The 18,194-nt window shown below is 37.8% G+C and overlaps 1 protein-coding gene across 1 annotated transcript in view; it reads right to left on the reverse strand.

Annotated features, from left to right (window-relative positions):
• Window positions 1-18,194, reverse strand: part of VEZT (vezatin, adherens junctions transmembrane protein) — an 88,317-nt gene that overhangs the window by 14,264 nt on the left and 55,859 nt on the right. The window contains exons 7-10 of the mRNA XM_017861740.1: window positions 16,027-16,164; window positions 11,201-11,348; window positions 4,355-4,686; window positions 976-1,009 (exon numbers count right to left, since the gene is read on the reverse strand). Coding sequence (XP_017717229.1) covers window positions 976-1,009; window positions 4,355-4,686; window positions 11,201-11,348; window positions 16,027-16,164 — 652 coding nt within the window. The remainder of the gene's footprint in view (window positions 1-975; window positions 1,010-4,354; window positions 4,687-11,200; window positions 11,349-16,026; window positions 16,165-18,194) is intronic.

The raw sequence follows: 18,194 nt of genomic DNA on the forward strand, positions 1-18,194 counted from the left end.
CCCCCCCACCCTCACTTCCCCTGCCAACAACAGCTCCCTGGCTCCCTCCCCACTCAGATGTGGCTCGAGCTGGTGACACACAAGACTGGAGACACCACAGACCCACGAGCCGGAGCAGCTTGGAGGCAGTGAATAATAACTCTTCAGGTCTGCAATAACAAATGGCCTCCAACAAAACCACATTGCAAAAAATGGGAAAGAAACAGAATGGAAAAGTTAAAAAGTTGAAGAGGCAGAGCCTGATGAATTTGTGGTGGAAAATGTACTAGACTGACATGTAGGGAATGGGAAAGTGGAATATTTCCTGAAGGGATTTACAGATGCTGACAATACTTGGGAACCTGAAGAAAATTTAGATTGTCCAGAGTTAATTGAAGCATTTCTTAATTCTCAAAAAGCTGGTGAAGAAAAAGATGGTACAAAAAGAAAATCTTTATCTGACAGTGAATCTGATGAAGCAAATCAAAGAAGAAAAGAGATGCTGTTGACAAACCAAGAGGATTTGCCAGAGGTCTTGATACTGAAAGAATAATTGGTGCCACAGACGGCAGTGAAGAATTGATGTTGCTCATGAAATGGAAGGATTCAGATGAGGCAGACTTGGTGCTGGCACAAAAGGCAAATATGAAGTGTCCTCAAATTGTAACTGCTTTTTATGAAGAAAGACTAACTTGGCATTCTTGTCCACAAGATAAAGCCCAATTATTGTTCACATTGTATGTGTGTGTGTATGTATGTGTGTGTGTGTATATAGACACATGTATACACACACACACACACACACACATATATATATAAAATTTGCGGTTGGGCGCGGTGGCTCACATCTGTAATCCCAGCACTTTGGGAGGCCAAGGCTGGTGGATCACCTGAGGTCGGGAGTTCGAGACCAGCCTGGCCAACATGGTGAAATCCTGTCTCTACAAAAATACAAAAATTAGCTGAGTGTGGTGGCAGGTACCTGTAATCCCAGCTACTCAGGAGGCCGAGGCAGGAGAATCGCTTGAACCTGGAAGGCAGAGGTTGAAGTGAGCTGAGATCACGCCACTACACTCCAGCCTGGGCAACAGAGTGCCAGGCTCTGTCTCAAAAAAAAAAAAAAAAAAAAAAAAAAAGGGGGCAGAGGGGAGCGTCTTGGTTTTTTATTTACTAGTGTGACAAAATAACTACATTCTAATGAAAATCAAGTTTGATATGCTCATTTTGAAAGTAGTGTTGGAAGAGTTGTTGGGTTTTTCTTTTTTGCATCAATAGCACTGGTTACTTTGAATAAATAAACAAAAGCTTTCTGTAGTTGCTTCCTTTATCAGAAAAGAAAAAGACTACAATATCATAAATAATTAGAACTATCATTTTATTTCCATTTTACAGATAATAAGGAATTAGGCCCAGAGAGTTGGGGAAACTTGCCTAGAGTCAGAAAGCTGGTAAGATGTAAAACTGGGCTGAATACAGGCACAAAAGGATAATACCACAGAGAGACAGATAGTGTGATGAGAAATCAGAAGAAGGGAAAATTACAGCCAACTGTAAGGAAAGATGGGGAACAACTAAGGAAGAGGTATTTCTGAGGTAGCATTGAAGGGATGGATAAAATTTGGGCCCATATACAAAAGGTGAGGAACGTTGTTCTTTTTATTTTATTTTTTTTTTTGAGACAGGGTCTCACTCTATCACCCAGGCTAGTGCAGTAGTGTGATTTCGGCTCACTGCAACCTCAACCTCCAGGGGTCAGGTGATCCTCCCACCTCAGCCTCCCAAGTAGCTGGGACTACAGGTGTGTACCACCACGACTGGCTAATTTTTGTATTTTTTTTGTAGAGATAAGGGTTCACCATGTTGCTCATCTCAGCTCCTGGGCTCCAGCAATCTGCTCTACTCGGCCTCCCAAAGTATCAGGATTATAGACATTAGCCATTGTGCCTGGCCAGAACCTTGTTCTATTAGGTTCGTGCAAAAGTAATTGAGGTTTTTGCCATTACTTTTTTTTTTTTTTTTTTGAGACAGAGTCTCGCTCTGTCGCCCAGGCTGGAATGCAGTGGCACAATCTTGGCTCACTGCAAGCTCCGCTTCTCGGGTTCACACCATTCTCCTGCCTCAGCCTCCCAAGTAGCTGGGACTACAGGCACCCGCCACCACGCCCAGCTAATTTTCTGTGTTTTAGTAGAGACGAGGTTTCACCATGTTAGCCAGGACGGTATCGACCTCCTCACCTCGTGATTCGCCCACCTTAGCCTCCCAAAGTCCTGGGATTACAGGCATGAATGAGCCACCTCGCCTGGCCTGTCATTACTTTTAATGGCAAAAACTGCAATTACTTTTGCACTAACCTATAGAAGGACCATGGGAAAAGGCATTTATACAGTTTGGCTGGACTGAAGGAAAGGAATGAGAAATAAAGATAGAAACAGAGTGTAGTCAAGTTATGACAAACACTTCTATAGTATGTTTTGTAAAGACTTTAGTCTGAGCTGCTATGACTCCGAAACAAGTCAAGATTTTCAGTGAAATGAGAAGGCAAATATAAGCCTCAGCAACATTAATTTGGCCATACACACCCTGGAGGTGGGGAGAACAGTTAGAGATTAACGCCCTAGTGTAGGGAAGGGACAATATGGTCCCTTCCCTACACTAGGGCACTGAGCACTGAGAGTGGGAACAGCAAAGGAGACATGGGGGAGAGGTGTGAAACACAAAAAGAGCATTCTAAAATATGAAACACAAAACAATTATTTAGTTAACAATTTAAAAAGTTGTATGTAGCAGCACTACAGAGCAAAGTGGATATGATGGTTTGTGACTGGTGTGCTTTCTAGTGAAAATACTTAGAAAGGAGAGACATTAGCATATATGGAATATTCCACTTTAAAACAGGACAAAAACTTCCTATGCATAATCCACAATTCCTACCCATGGTAAAAGCTCCTCTTTTTTGTGTTCATGTCTACCTTGTGTAGCACGCTTTCTTCCCTGAGCCATCTTCCCTCACTTTAATGCATTCTAATATGTGCCGTATATTTCTGATTCTATTGCCAAAACTTACTTCTTCAGAGACTCTGGCTTTGCCTACAACCTGTCCACTGAAATCTTATTTTCCTTTGATGACAACTCAACCTTTGCCACCCACTCAAGTGGAGATGGCCTTTTCGCCCAGTTCCCTGTAGGAGGCAGGGCTAAGAAACTGGTTAGCATTTACCTGCTTTCTTAGAACAGCAGATATAGACCACTGGAATACCCTGAGTTCATAGTGTCTTCATTTTTCTTATGTCATAATCTTTATATCAGCCTTATATCAAGCCCATCTCAGGCCTTGAACTGATGGGTAAAAATTTAGCTTCTCAAAATGTCTTTCTGACTTTAAGTTCCTATCCTTGTATCTCTTATCTTCCCTAATTCCAGTGAAACTAGCCTTCTGATTTTGCTGATATGTCAGTCCTTTTGACTCATTTTTATTTACATAATTAAATGCTGCCTTCCCCATTCCACTTCTTGCCTTGTATCCCAGGGTCAAGTACATCAACTACAATCTTGTCAGCTCTTTGAATTCCTAGGACCTTCTTGATTACCAACACAACATGAACCCAACCATTCATTTGATCCAGTCCTACATGATGAATATTTAACTGTTACAGAAAAATTTCACTGGAAATGACTGTATTCAATTAAATGCCTTGATTCAATTTTTAAACTTGAAAACTTCGTAGAAATATGTGAAAATAGTATTTTCAGCTGATGAAAGTATACCGAAGTGGGACATAAAAATTTAGAAATTAAGGTAGAGTACCAACAATTTCATGCAAGGCAGGAAATGAACAAATATAAACTCTAGACTCTACATTTTGCTTTTCAACTGGTACCACAAAGCTTGTCCTGTGATACAAAAAAATTTCGATCTGCTGTAATTTATTTAGAAAAATAGCAATATGTTACTCTTCCACTACACATAACAATGCCTCTTGTAACACACTGTTCCAATATTGATAGATATTTCTATTGGACTGCAGGTTCCAGTTGAAGAGCACTACCTTAAGAGAGTTAAAAGAAACTCATTCTTTATAACCATCTCCATTTCAGCTCTCAAAGAGAATGAACAACACCTGCTTTTACCTACCTTTCCAAGTTTTCTGCTGAACTAAGGAAAAGTAAAAACTGTAACTCCCTCAAGTTATAGTACTTACAAATTATTATTATTATTATTATTTTTGCTATATTTGTAGCTATAAATCACCCTTCATGCTCATGTCTCAATTTTGCTTCTTTTTTTCTAGCTAGGACACAAGCCAACAACCACAATGGTACACGAATGAAGCTTGCTAATCACCGAGACCTTTCTCGGTATAATTTCTAAACTTACTCATTCAGTAATGCTTTCAGATGGAGCTGCAAGCTACGCACTGCTGTGTGAACATTATTCAGTTCTCTTGACTTCTGTTGAGTTTTGGATAAACACTGTGGTACTGACTGGTGCTGAGTTTCAAAGTATCGATAGAACTCATAGCTGCGCTTAAGCTCTTCCAAACAGGCAGAATGAGCGTGAGGTAGACCTTGAGTCACATCAGATAAGATACGATGAGGCAGAAGTGCTGGAGTAAGTAAGGGCCCAGGAGGTGAATTGGCTGTAGAAAGTAATAGGGCTAACCGTCTGAAGAACTCTGAACTCTGTGCCACCCAGAGTTGGAACAAAACCTAAAGAAAAAAGAAAAAAGGACTAGATCAATAACAAATATTGGTCAGTGTTCAAAGCAAACTATAAATTTGTTTATCTTAACTTCTGGTTTAAATTTTGCACTTTATCCTAAATAATAAATATAATAAATATAACTGAGCTTAAACTACCTTAAGATGAGCCAAGAATATGATTTCAAATTATGTATGTGGGAACCTGTTATTCCGATACAGCAGGTAACATCAATATATAATTTACTACAGTTCTGTCCTAGATGGGAAGTGTTGATGGCATGAGATACTTTAGTAAAAGTGAATCTTCACTCATTATTTAAAAAAAATTTTCACACAGAAAAGAAGACAGTAGGACTAGTGGATATATATATATTTCTCCAAAGAAATGAGTCACATGGATCAAAAGCTTGGGTTTCAAAATAAGACTATTACCTTGCCCTATGAATTAGCTAAGAAATTAACATAAAAATCAGTCCAGGGCTAGGTGCAGTGGCTCACGTCAGTAATCTCAGCACTTTCGGAGGTGGAGGCGGGGAGATCACTTGAGGTCAGGAGTTTGAGACCAGCCTGGCCAACATGGTGAAACCTCGTCTCTACTAAAAATACAAAATTCAGCCAGACATGGTGGTGGTGGTGTGTTTGCAGTCTCAGCTATTTGGGAAGCTGAGGCAGGAAAATCATTTGAACTTGGGAGGCAGACATTACAGTGAGCTAAGATAGTGCCACTGCACTCCAGCCTGGGTGACACAGCAAGACTCCATCCAAAAAAAAAAAAAAAAAAAAAAAAAAAATCAATTGAATACTCCAGGAATGTCTGACATGAGAAATTGCAAAACCTATTATTTTAATTAATTAATTAACTAATTTTTGCCATAGAGTCTTGCTCTGTTGCCCAGGCTAGAGTACAATGGCATGATCATAGCTTACAGAAATCTCAAACTCCTGGGCTCAAGTGATCCTCCTGCCTCAGCCTCCTGAGTAGCTAGAAACACAGGCATGTACCACCATACTCAGCTAATATTTAAGTTTTAGAGATGGGGTCTCAGTATGTTGCCAGGATAAATCCCATTCTTCTTCTTCTTCTAAAAGCAGTCTGAATATGTTCATAGGCCCATTCCTGAGATACATCCTGAATCCTGGCAGCAAAATATTTCTCCAGATACAGTCGTATTCAAGATGAGGACAATATCTCCGAAACAAATGTATGAGGAAACAATGTAGTATGAAACAAGAGGTAGCAGGCAATAAAAAGAGGATGAAACCACTTTTGGTAATTTAGATTCCAATTATTCACAACTATGAAAATAGATATTATTTAGATGGTTTTATTAAATGAATTTTAAAATTATGCCAATAATGAATTAAGGTAATTTCAAGTAAATCTATTTTACCATTAACTTGTTTTATTTTATTTTTTTAAAGTGAGAAAGGCCAAATTTCCTAGTTGCTACAGATGCGATATCTAGGGATTCTTGACTTACAAGTTCACTTGCAAGTCTTCTTATTCAACTATTAAATTTTATGATTACAATGATTTTTATTATTTTATTTGTTCATTCAGAAATGATTTCTTGAGCACCCACAAGGTGCCAGGCACTGTTCTAGGTGCAGATAAACAGCAGAGAGCAAAAATGAAAAGAGTCTCTACTCCAATGGAGCTTATATTAGTAGAGGGGCACAGATAATAATCTACAAGTAAAAGATACTATTTCCCTTTTGCTATAATGATTGTCCAGGAAGAAAAAGATAGTGTTTCTTGGTTGATGGGAAAAATACAGCAAAGAAGGGGAATTTTGTGTGTGTGTGTGTGTGTACACATATGAAAGAGGGGGAGAGAGACAGAAAGCAGGAAGGAGAGAGAAGAAGGGGGTGGCCAGGGAGGTCTCTAAAAGTGTCACCTAAAGGAAGTGAGCCATGAGATCATCATCAAGGAAGAGAGTTCTAGGGATCAGGAAGTCAAGTGCAAAGTACTGTTGTGGGAACACACAGGGCAAATCTATGGAACAAGAAGAAGCTCAGTATGGCTGGGGCCAGGTAAGCAATGAGGAGCCACTGAAGATTTCTGAGCAGAAGCGTGACATAATCTGATTTATGCATTAACAGGCCCATACTGGCTGCTGAGTTGAGAGATTACAAGAAAATGAGAGTAGAAGTAGAGAAACCAGTAAGGAAGTGACTGCAATACTCCAGGTTAGCATTAATGAGACCACAGTGGTTAGCAGTGGAAGGTGAGCAGCAGATGGACTCTGGATCCATTGTGAAAGTAGAACCAATACAATCTCTTGACTGATTGGTATTGAGAGAATAAGAGCTAACAAGGATGATTCCAGCATGTTGGGTCAAGATAACTGCAAGAATCAAGTTGGGACAGCTTACTGCGGCTTTTAAAAAGACTAAAGGCAGGGCACAGTGGCTCCCACCTGTAATCCCAGCACTTTGGGAGGCTAAGGTGGGAGGATTGCTTGAGGCCAGTAGTTGGGAGACCAGCCTGGGAAACATAGTGAGACCCCTGTCCCTACAAAATATTTTCTTAAAAATTAGCCAGGCATGGTGGCATGTAACTGTTGTCCCAGTTACTTGGGAGGCTAAGGTGGGAGGATCGCTTGAGCCCAGGAGTTCAGGGTTACAGTGAGCCACGATTGCACCACTGCGCACCAACTGCATGACTGAGCAAGACCTTGTCTCTAAAGACTAATTTATCATCCAATCACTGTCACATTATCCATTTAAACCAGAACTCAGAAATATGTATTTCTTTTTTCCTTGGATAAGGAGATAACCATAGCCAAGAGGTAAACAGAAAATTTGATTTAAAGCATTTCACAATGTGTGCATTTATTTTTCTAGAGCAGGAAACATATGACTTTATAAATTTAAAAAACTAGTTAAAACTTAAAGGAAAAGAGAGGGATAAGGACTCTGTTCTAGGGACTGATTGAGTATCCCTAATCCAAAAATTTGAATGAAATCCCAAATGCTCCAAAATTTGAAACTTTTTGAACACCAACATGGCAGTTAAAGGAAATGCTCATTGGAACATTTCAAATTTCAAATTTTCAGATTAGGGATGCTCAACCTCAATGTGTAAGGCAAATATTCCAAAATCTGAAAAAACCCAAAATCCAAAACACTTCTAGTCTCAAGCATTTTGGATAAGAAATATTTAACCTATTTCATTTATGTCTCCTCAGGCTACAATTCGGAGGTTGCTTTTCTTTCCAAAGGTGCAATACTTGCTATCACTAAACTTTCCTGAGGGAAGATGTGTTAACAATAAAAAATAAATCCAAAATGTATTTTCTTTAGAGGGGGCAACACACTTTTAAAATTTAATTTACAAAATCTATTTTAAATTTCTTATCTGAATAACAATACAGTGGCAACTACAGAAGGGGACAATACACAGTTTTTGAACATTACAGGGGTTTTCAACAGTTTGCAAAGTCTATAAAGTTCCTCAATATAAGGTTCCTTGCAGAGCCTGATAAATGTGGCAACTGTAACACAATTATTGAGTTTGGTTACAGGTTAGTTATAGGTAAAAATAAAAGAAATATAAAAATACTATTATACTTTGATTTGTAAAACACTGAGTGAGCAAAAAGAATCTAGCTATAATCATTGTTGGAAGGCAGGATGGGGATACAGCAACAGAGAACAAGTCTCACATTTCAGAGCAGGTCATATCAGATAGAATTTCAAAAATCAGCTAACATTTATTAATTGCTTACTCTACACCAGGCACTGAACTGACAAACATCTAATCCTTTGGAGGCAAGCATTGCAATTATCCCATTTTAATAAACACAGAAACAATGATTTGCTCGGGACCACACAGTAGTCAAATAATGGAGCTAGAGTGAAACCTGGAAAATCTGACTCCACAGGGTCCACAACTTCTCTTTGCTGCCTGTACTTAAGCTAGAGTACAATTCAGGATTTAATATGCTTTTAAAAACGGTACATCAACAGCATAAAGAAAAAATCTCCAAGGCATCTTGATGAGTTAACACAAAGTAATTTAAAAGGAAATGAAATACTATAATTCTTTCTCCAAGTCCTTCTTAAAGAATAATAGCTATTACCATTTGGGGGTACCCATTATATGACAAGCCCTGTTTGAGGTATTTAATATGTCTTCTCATTTAATCTAACACCTTATAAGGCAGGGATGGCAACTCCTTTTCACAGGTGACGTAAGTTTAAAGAATAACTTATTCAAAGGCAAATGGCTAGTCAGTCAGGGCTAAAATATAAACCCAGGTTTGCTCAATTTTCCACATTAAGAATCTCTTAAATTGTACTTTGAAAAAAATATTTATTTTCCTTAAAGAACAAAGCATGGTTAGGATATTAAATTTGAAAGGAGGTGCAATTACCTATAGTCCCACCATCCCGAAGAGTAGCTATATATATCTTGGTATTTTCTCCTTTTTTTTTTTTAAACAGGGTTGTGGCCATATTGCATATACACTTATGTATCCTGATTGTTTCACTGGTAACAGATGTTTCTCCAAGTTTTTACAGAATTTTCACGAGCAAGCTGTAGCTGCTACACAATGGTTCACCATGTGGCTCTGGCATGACTCACGCAGCCACACCTCTATTTTTGAACTTTCAGGCAGTGTTCCATTGTGCACTATTATAAACACAAAGCGAATAAGCAACTTGGTATATAAAGCTTGACTATGTTTAGAATAATTTCCTGCAGTTTGTAGAAGGGGAATTACAAATTCAAAGGATAAATCATTTAAAAGGCTCTTTACATGTCAAGTTGCATTCTGAAAAAACTTTAGAGAATTGAGGAAAGTACTGCAGCAGCCTAAGTAAGAAATGATGGTGGCTGGGACTAGGATGGTGGGGCTGCGGGGTTGGATACAGAAAAAAGTGGATGGGTTTAAAATACATTTTCAAGGTATAAGTAAGAATCTGCCAACAGACTGGATGTGAGTGGGCAAAAAGAGGGACAAGAAAGATGGTGTCCAGGTTTCCAGTTTAAGTTTTGAGGTGCCATTTATTGAGACGGGTTAAAATGGGAGTAAGAATAGGTCAAAGCAAATTTTAAGCAGGAGAGAAAGAAAACAAACAAGATAACTAGAACACTTACGTTGATTTAGAAAATGTAAAAGATACGAAGTCAATACAGTCTCAAAACAAAATGGATCTTGATAAATGCTAACAATACTTGCACTAATTTTCATGGTATCAAGCGAAATTTTAAAAACTAAAAACAAAGAAACATCTAAGGAGAGTTTACTAAACACTTAATAGGAACTTAAGACATTTGGATCAATGTCTTAAAAATACTACTGGAGGCTGGGTGAGGTGGCTCATGCCTGTTATCCCAACACTTTGGGAGGCTGATGTGGGCAAATCGTTTGAGCTCAGGAGTTTGAGAGCAGCCTGGGCAACATGGCGAAACCCTGTCTCTACAAAAAATACAAAAATTCGTTAGGTGTGGTGGCATGTACCTGTAGTCCCAGCTACTCGGGAGGCTGAGGTAAGAGGATCACTGAGCCTGGGGAGGTTGAGGCTGCAGTGAGCTGTGACTAAGTCACACTGTACTCCAGCCTGGGTGACAGAGTTAGACTCTGTCTCAAAACAAAACAAAACAAAACAAAACATTTGTTTCCAATGATGGCTGCTATAGTAATGTCATGAACATACTTTTGGTATATCTTTGGTTACTTTCTGAGATAAATCTGTAAGGGCAAATTAAAATTGCTAGAATAAAGCAATTTTGCTTCATACACCTGTATGAAGATTGGTATTCAATGCTAAAGTGAACCAGTTTATACTTTCACCACTGGTCTGTGTGAGGTCTCCCTGAATCTTCAATGATAATGAAATTACCAACTTTCAATATCCTTGGCAAAATGGTCAGCTTATTATTTTATTTGTGTTCTTTCATTACTAAAATGAAAAATTTGTATCATATTTATTGGCCATTTGTATTTCTTCTTTTCTTGTTTTTTCTTTTTAGGCTAGTCAAATGAAGCAGCGGGAGTGAGGAAGGAACAAAGAAATCTGTAACTGGTTGTGATCAATTCGTTGTAAAATACAACCTCACTGGGACTAGCCTGTGTTTCTTTTTTTGTGAACTGTCAGTTCAGCTAAATGTACCCTTTCATGTGGCTTTTGATGTATGAAAAAAAATCTTAAGAATTTTGGAGATAACACATTATCCATGTTTATTGAAACAAATGGGTAGTTATAAAATCACTCAGATTGGTCTCCAATTAAAGTAAATTCACTTATCTCCAAACTCTAATTTAAGGCATTTCTTTAAGCATTTTAAGTATTTGGAGATCAAAATCTAAGGATCTCCTCTTCCAATCCATAATAAAGATTATGCTCTCGGCACTTAAAGACAGTGTTACAAACATCACCCGTGCATTTATGATGATGGCGTGCAGCAAACAATGAGGGGAACAGGCGCACCATTTACATTCAGAAAGCATAGACACAATCCAAATGCATCTATCTTTTCTTCAGCCCTTCCCTTCCACAAATGGATTACCTTCAATGCGGGTAGGCTGAAGCCATCTGTAAAGTTATGTGCTTCCTCTTCTGAAATCTGCTCTTCACTAAGTCCAAGGCCCAGCTCCTTAAAAGGCACCACACAGATGTAGTTGGTTACATTGTCACTCTCAGAGTTCAGGGGGTAGGTTAAATTAGGTTAAGGCAATCAACAAAGCCTTTTCATGAAAGCATAAAAGATACAGTGAAATTGTCCTACATCACATTTACTAATCTTTATTCTGAACTTTTGGATGAGGAGATTTACAGTAGTTTTTAAACAAAATTAATTTTAAATATCTAATATATTAACATAATACCTCAGATATCTTGGATACTTGTGGATACAATTTTTAATGTCTAAAAAATTAAAAGTTCAACTCTTCAAAAGGGTTAAAGTGATGTTATTTATTCATTTTTTTGAGACGGAGTCTTGCTTTGTCACCCAGACTGGAGTGCAGTGGCACCAGCTTGGCTCACTACCACCTCAGCCTTTCAGGTTCAAGCAATTCTCCTGCCTCAGCCTCTAAAGTAGCTGATATTACAGGCATGCGCCACCATGCCCAGCTGATTTCTGCATTTTTTTCTAGAGATGGTGTTTTGCCACGTTGTCCAGGCTGGTCTCGAACTCCTGGCCTCAAGTGATCTCCCCGCCTCAGCCTCCCAAAGTGCTGGGATTACAGGTGTGAGTCACTGCACCCGGCCCCGTTATTTTTGACACCTACCATTTGAAGCTGTATTGGGCACTTTATTGTGTCTTGGTTCAGGGTTCTCACTGTGCTACAGCAAATACCCTTTTCCTCTCAGTCTGTATACTGCAGGACATTATTAGTTGAACGTTATCTGAAATACACAGACTGATACAAGTGGCACCAGGCCTGTTCTATCTAGCTTGTTTGACATAGATTACTGGTAGGTTTCCTCTGCCCTCATCTTACAGACACATCAAAATCAATAATGATTTTCCCTTTAATTGTTTCTCTAAATAATTACATCCATATAATAATTGATTGTGAACCATTTTTGCATTTCTAGCATATTCCTATTTGGTTATATTATAATAATCTTTTGATACAATCCAATATTAAATTTATAAATATTCCATTTAAACATTTTGTATCTCCATTTATGAGACTGGCTTATACTCTTTGTAATAAAACTGGTTTTTATTCTTTGTAATACAACATGTTTTGGTATTGAGATTACGGTATTTTCATAAATAAAATGATATAGGGAAACTTTCTAACATTTCCTGTAGTCTGAAATTTTTTTTTAACTATAAAATCATCTGGATCTGGCAGTTAAAAAATTTTAAATTCACTTTGCTTTTGAATAGGTAATATATTCACAGGATTCAAAATTCATGAGATTAAGGGATACAGCAAAAACGACTTTCCACCTCTATGCCTTAGCCATGTAGTTCCACTATCCAAATGGAAAGGCAATTCCTTTTATCAGTACCTTCCAAGATTTTTTATGTATACATACATAAAAGCAAATTCAAATATAAATGTGTATCTGGAGATATGTAGGTATATACGCATGCATGTACACAAACACATACATACATATTTATCCCTGTATAAACACACAGTCCCTTTCATGCACAAATGAAGGATACGATAAATACTGATCCATGCACTTTCTGATTTTTTTCGCTTAATATAACTTGGAGATCCACAGTAGAGCACTAAGAACTCTATCACTGTTTTTTAAAAATAGTTTCATATTTTCCATTGTCTACATATAAACCAGGTGTTTTCTTTTTAAAATTGAGTATTCTTTATCCCATGTCCAATCTCTTCAAGTTTTAAAATTCTTCCTAGGTCAATTTTGCAGATTTTTATTTTGATAAGAAATGAGGCTGGGTTCAGTGGCTCATGCCTATAATGCCAGCAGTGTGGGATCCCTTGAGCCCAGGTGTTCGAGACCAACCTGGGCAAAATGGTGAAACCCTGTCTCTAAAAAACACAAAAAAACCCTAGCCAGGTGTGGTAGCGTGTGCCTTGGTCCCAGCTACTCGGAAGGCTAAGGCAGGAGGATCGCATGAGAATGAGACTACAGTGAGCCGTGATCATGCCACCACACTCTAGTCTGGGTGACAGAGTGAGACACTGTCTCAAAAGAAATGAAAAGAACCATTTTCCCCTACATGTTTAAAGTTGTTGCTGTGGAGCTGCATATAATATCCCCTTCCAGTTATTTTAATGTCTTCTATATCCATGGTTACCACTGTGTTCTCATTATTAATCTTGTATATTTCTGCTCTTTACTTTGATCAGGCAAACAAGGGTTTACATATCTTACTGGTCTTCTCAAAATGACTGGTGGATTCTTTTTTAGTTAAATTTATTAAGGTTTCTTATATGGAGAATATGATCTGGCCCCTGGCTACCTCTGAGTTTCATTTCATACTCTAACCTCCAACTTACTGTGCTCAACTCATGATGGTCTTCTTTTTATACTCCAATCATGCTAAATTCATTCCTGCCACAAGATCTTTCTACTCACTGGTCTATCTAACTGGCATACTCTTCCTCCAGATCTTTCTCATTATACAAACCTCAGTTTAAATGCTAGCTCCTCAAAGAGGCCTTCTCTTACCATCTAATAAAAAGCAGCACCTCACCAATCATTCTGTACCCTATTCCCCTGTTTCTTTTTCTTCATAATAACTGTTTTATCTGAAGAATCCCATCTGTCCATTTATTTTATTTCAGTTTATTTGAGACAGGCTCTCACTCTGCTGCCCAGGCTGGAGTTGCAGTGGCACAAACACAGCTCACTGCAGACCTTTTGGGCTCACGGAATCCTGCTGTCTCAGCCTCCCAAGTAGCTGGGACTGCAGGTGTTTTAAACGCAGCTAATTTAAAACAATTTTTTTTTTTTTTTTTAAGAGACAGGGTCTCACTATATTGCTCAGGCTGGTCTCAAACTCCTGGGCTCAAGCAATCCTCCTACCTCAGCCTCCGAAAGTGCTGGGGTTACTGGCATGAGCCACCACACCAAGTCCATCTTTTATTGATTATTTCATCTACTAGAAGGTAAGCTCCACGAGAATAAGGATCTTGTCTATCTTGTTCACTGCTAGGTCCCCAGTTTCTAGAAAAATGACTGGCACAAAGAACTCATATAATCTGTAGTCTTGGATAGGCTAACCCTATCACTCCCTAACCCACACTGAACTACAAGCTCCATAAGGCAGGGATCACGTCTATTATGTTTACCACTGTACGTCTAGTGATGAGCATATTGTGTGGCAGTCTGTGCTCAAAAAATACTGACTGAATGACCAACAGTTCACATGCCACACTGTCATATCTCTATTTCTTTCCATATGTTTTTGCTTCCTTCTACCTGATGCAGACTCTTATCCTCATGGCCAACTTCTATTCATTCTCTGAAGCTCAATGTAGATGTCACCTCCCTGAAAGCCTTCTCTGACCCCATAAACTGAGTATGTTGCCCTGCTATGTTGGAAGGCACCCATGGCACTTACATCAAATTATGAATACTGATTTCTCTATTGATTACATTCAAAAGTCTTTAGAAGTAGGTAGAACATATTTTTACTCAGTTTTCCTAGCACTTGGAAGAATGGTTGACCTATAGCAGGCCAGCATTTAGGCAATGGGGGAATAAAATGGACAAGTTATTGATAAAATTAAAATGCTTTTCTCCATTTCATTTATATATATATCTCTAGATATATCAGTTTTGACCTATAAGATATATATATCTAGATATTATCAGTTTCATCCATATAAGATATATATCTTATATGGATATATATCTAGAGATAAATATATCTATGAAATTTCCATATATAGAGAGAAAGAGAGAGAAAAATGGTTTCAAGTCATAAGTTCTACAGTCAAGACACAACTTCATCTGTTAGTAGTTGTATGATACTGCACAAGTCACTTAACCTCTATTTTAGTTTTCTCATAAAATGGAGACAAGAAAATCTAGCTATAAAGGTTTGTATAAGGACATGATAGAACATAAAGCACCCTGTAAACTTTGAGTATTATATTTATCACTGCTACAATACCCAGCATCCTGAAGTGGCAAAGTTGTCTTTTTGCCTTCTATTTAGTCAGGATTTAACTTATCTATATGTCTTTACTAAAATAAAGCTCTTATATGCCTTTTTTTTTCTGGCTATTAGAACTAATTTCCTATTTTAACAAATTTAAGTGACAGACTTTATTGTCATACAGTCTTTGGGTGCTTTCTATATGATAGATGATGTCTGATCACTTTACATGCATTAACTCATTTGATCCTAACAGAAATCCAATAAGGAAGATGATGTTATTATTGCCATTTTAAACATGACTAAAGCAAGGTACAGAGAGGTTAAGAAACTTGTTTAAGGTCACTTAGGGAGTAACTGATACAGTCAGTGTTTGAACTTAGCCATTCTTCTCCTAGAATCTGCTTTTTTGAAAAGGGAAGGATTTCCAGTTGCCAGTTTATTAACATGCCATGATGCAAATCTGCCATGTTGAGAAATTTGTTTAAAATATCAGACCTAGCAAAGCCAGGCTCTTTTGACTTCATTCTTTGGATGAGTAAAGGAAGAGACTTCAAGTTTTTTCCTTGTTTAAAAAGCAGCCACACAAGAACAGAACTTTCTTCCTGTCTGTTATTGTCATTCCCCCAGGAATGCATTTCCAGTTTTAACATAGAAGTAATGATGGAAATTAGTTTCAAAATAGGCAATCTCAGTTTACAGTAAACATTCAGAAGATACAACTATAGTATCTATACTCAGGACTCCAGAAACATTGCTTAGTTTCATATGTAAACAGAAAAGGATATTTTTTCAGCATATATAGGGTAGCTAGCCTTGCTGCTTGGAAGTTGGCTCTTAGAGTTCGGTAGACAGCTTTCCGAAGACCGATGAGATGTTGACTTGGATGCTGTCCAGCTTTATTAAATGGGCAAGCAGCACTGACCCTGTCAAGCAAACTTGAAAAGTAAAATGTGATACAACTGTACAGGTGTCCTAAAGTTTTTGTTTCCTAAATCCACAATTCTATTAAATGTAGAAAACAAATTCCTCTATCATCATCTTTACTAGAAAATGATTATAAGTATGTCAACTCAGCTCTCATAAAATAGTCATTTCTGTGAATATATATATGTATATATATAGACAGCCACCAAAAAAAAAAAGACAAAAAATTAAAATCTCAAAGAGTAAAGGCTTCCTCTGATGTGCGGAAATAATGGATTTTGGCTCAGATATCACAGAAATGTAGAAATATTTATTAAGAATTCACATCTTTTTTACATACACACTATGCTTGCTAAAATACATTGGAGAAAAGCTACTTCATTATTCAGTTTTCAAAACCTATATCCATAGGAAGTATGAAGACCTTAATTATAAACACTTTCAAATTCTTAATATACATTTACATATGTTCATTACATATGTTCACTGATCATATTTTGGTCACTTGTACAGAAAAAATACTACATAGAAATACATTCTGTACATTCATAAAAGTAGGGTAAAATTACTTACCCACCTGCTGCCACTGGCACTTACCTACTCAAAATGAAGTAGGGAACGTGGAAAGATAACAGGACCAGTGGCCAACAGGGGAATGCAAGTAGAAAGGCAAAGTAAGGGTTACTACATAGTAGCATAGCTACTCTCAAAGCTGTTCAAGAGGAAGCACATTTCATGGCACTTCCCATAAGATTAATGGGAAGTACCTAATTTGTAACAATGACATACAATGTATTACATTTCATAACTTACAGTATGCATGAGTAAATACCTCGTTATCAGATAAATTTTTTCACCTAACCAGTAATCTTTCCCAACAGTAAAACAAAATATTGGCATTTGTGAATTCCTTATTCTATAACCACAAAGCTATAAAACAAGACACCTAATTCAAAACTTTAAAAATGTTAAACCATACTAAAATGTGTTCAGGTATTAAAAATCTATAAAACGCAAATTCTAAAAAATCTATAAGCAGAGGATGATGACAGGCTTATGTTAAGGGAATGAAGGCAAAAAAGGTTTCAATTATTTGTGAGAGAGGACAATCTGAGGCAGAAACAAAACAGCATTCATGATTTCAATATATGGCACTACTGCTTGTGCTCCATTATACTAAATCAGTTTTAAAAACTGTCTAATTTTGAAAATGTCTAAAAAATTATGATTCAAGATTTATGATTCCTCATTTTTCAACCCATTATCCAGACAAAGGAAGCACAATTTCTTCCAATACTTCTTCTCCCCGTCTGTCATCTGAATGGGTAGAAGTCATAATCTGGAGGTAAATCAAGTCTAACTGGCCCACTTTACCTCTTCATGCAAATGCCATGGGGGCAGATAAAGTTGGAAAATGACACAAGGCACAGAATCCTCTATACACGCCTAACCATTAGTTGAACACAAAACCACTTTGTTTAACCAGTCAGTCCTCTCAATAAAATACAAAGGAACTATTACGTATTTTAAGCATGATTTTAAAACTTTTAAAATTTGACACTCAAACAACTTAAAAACGTGCTATCCTTTAAGTCAATAAGAAGCAGACTTCAACTAATGGAAGGACAAAAATCAACAGATGCTAAGGACTTTTATACTTTTTTTTTTTTTTGAGACCAAGTCTGTTGCCCAGCCTAGACAGAATCTGTTGTCTCCAGTTCTGTTGCCCAAGCTGGAATGCAGTGGCGTAATCTTGGCTCACTACAGCCTCAACCTCCTGGGGTTGAAGTGATCCTCACGCCTCAGCCTCCCGAGTAGCTGGGACTACAGGTGTGTGCCACCACATCTGGCTTTTTTTTTTTTTTGAGACGGAGTCTCGCTCTGTCACCCAGCGTGGAGTGCAGTGGCCGGATCTCAGCTCACTGCAAGCTCCGCCTCCCGGGTTCCCGCCATTCTCCTGCCTCAGCCTCCCGAGTAGCTGGGACTACAGGCGCCCGCCACCTCGCCCGGCTAGTTTTTTGTATTTTTT

The sequence above is a fragment of the Rhinopithecus bieti genome, unplaced genomic scaffold (genome assembly GCF_001698545.2).
Source record: "Rhinopithecus bieti isolate Rb0 unplaced genomic scaffold, ASM169854v2 scaffold_61298, whole genome shotgun sequence".
Taxonomy (NCBI): domain Eukaryota; kingdom Metazoa; phylum Chordata; class Mammalia; order Primates; family Cercopithecidae; genus Rhinopithecus; species Rhinopithecus bieti.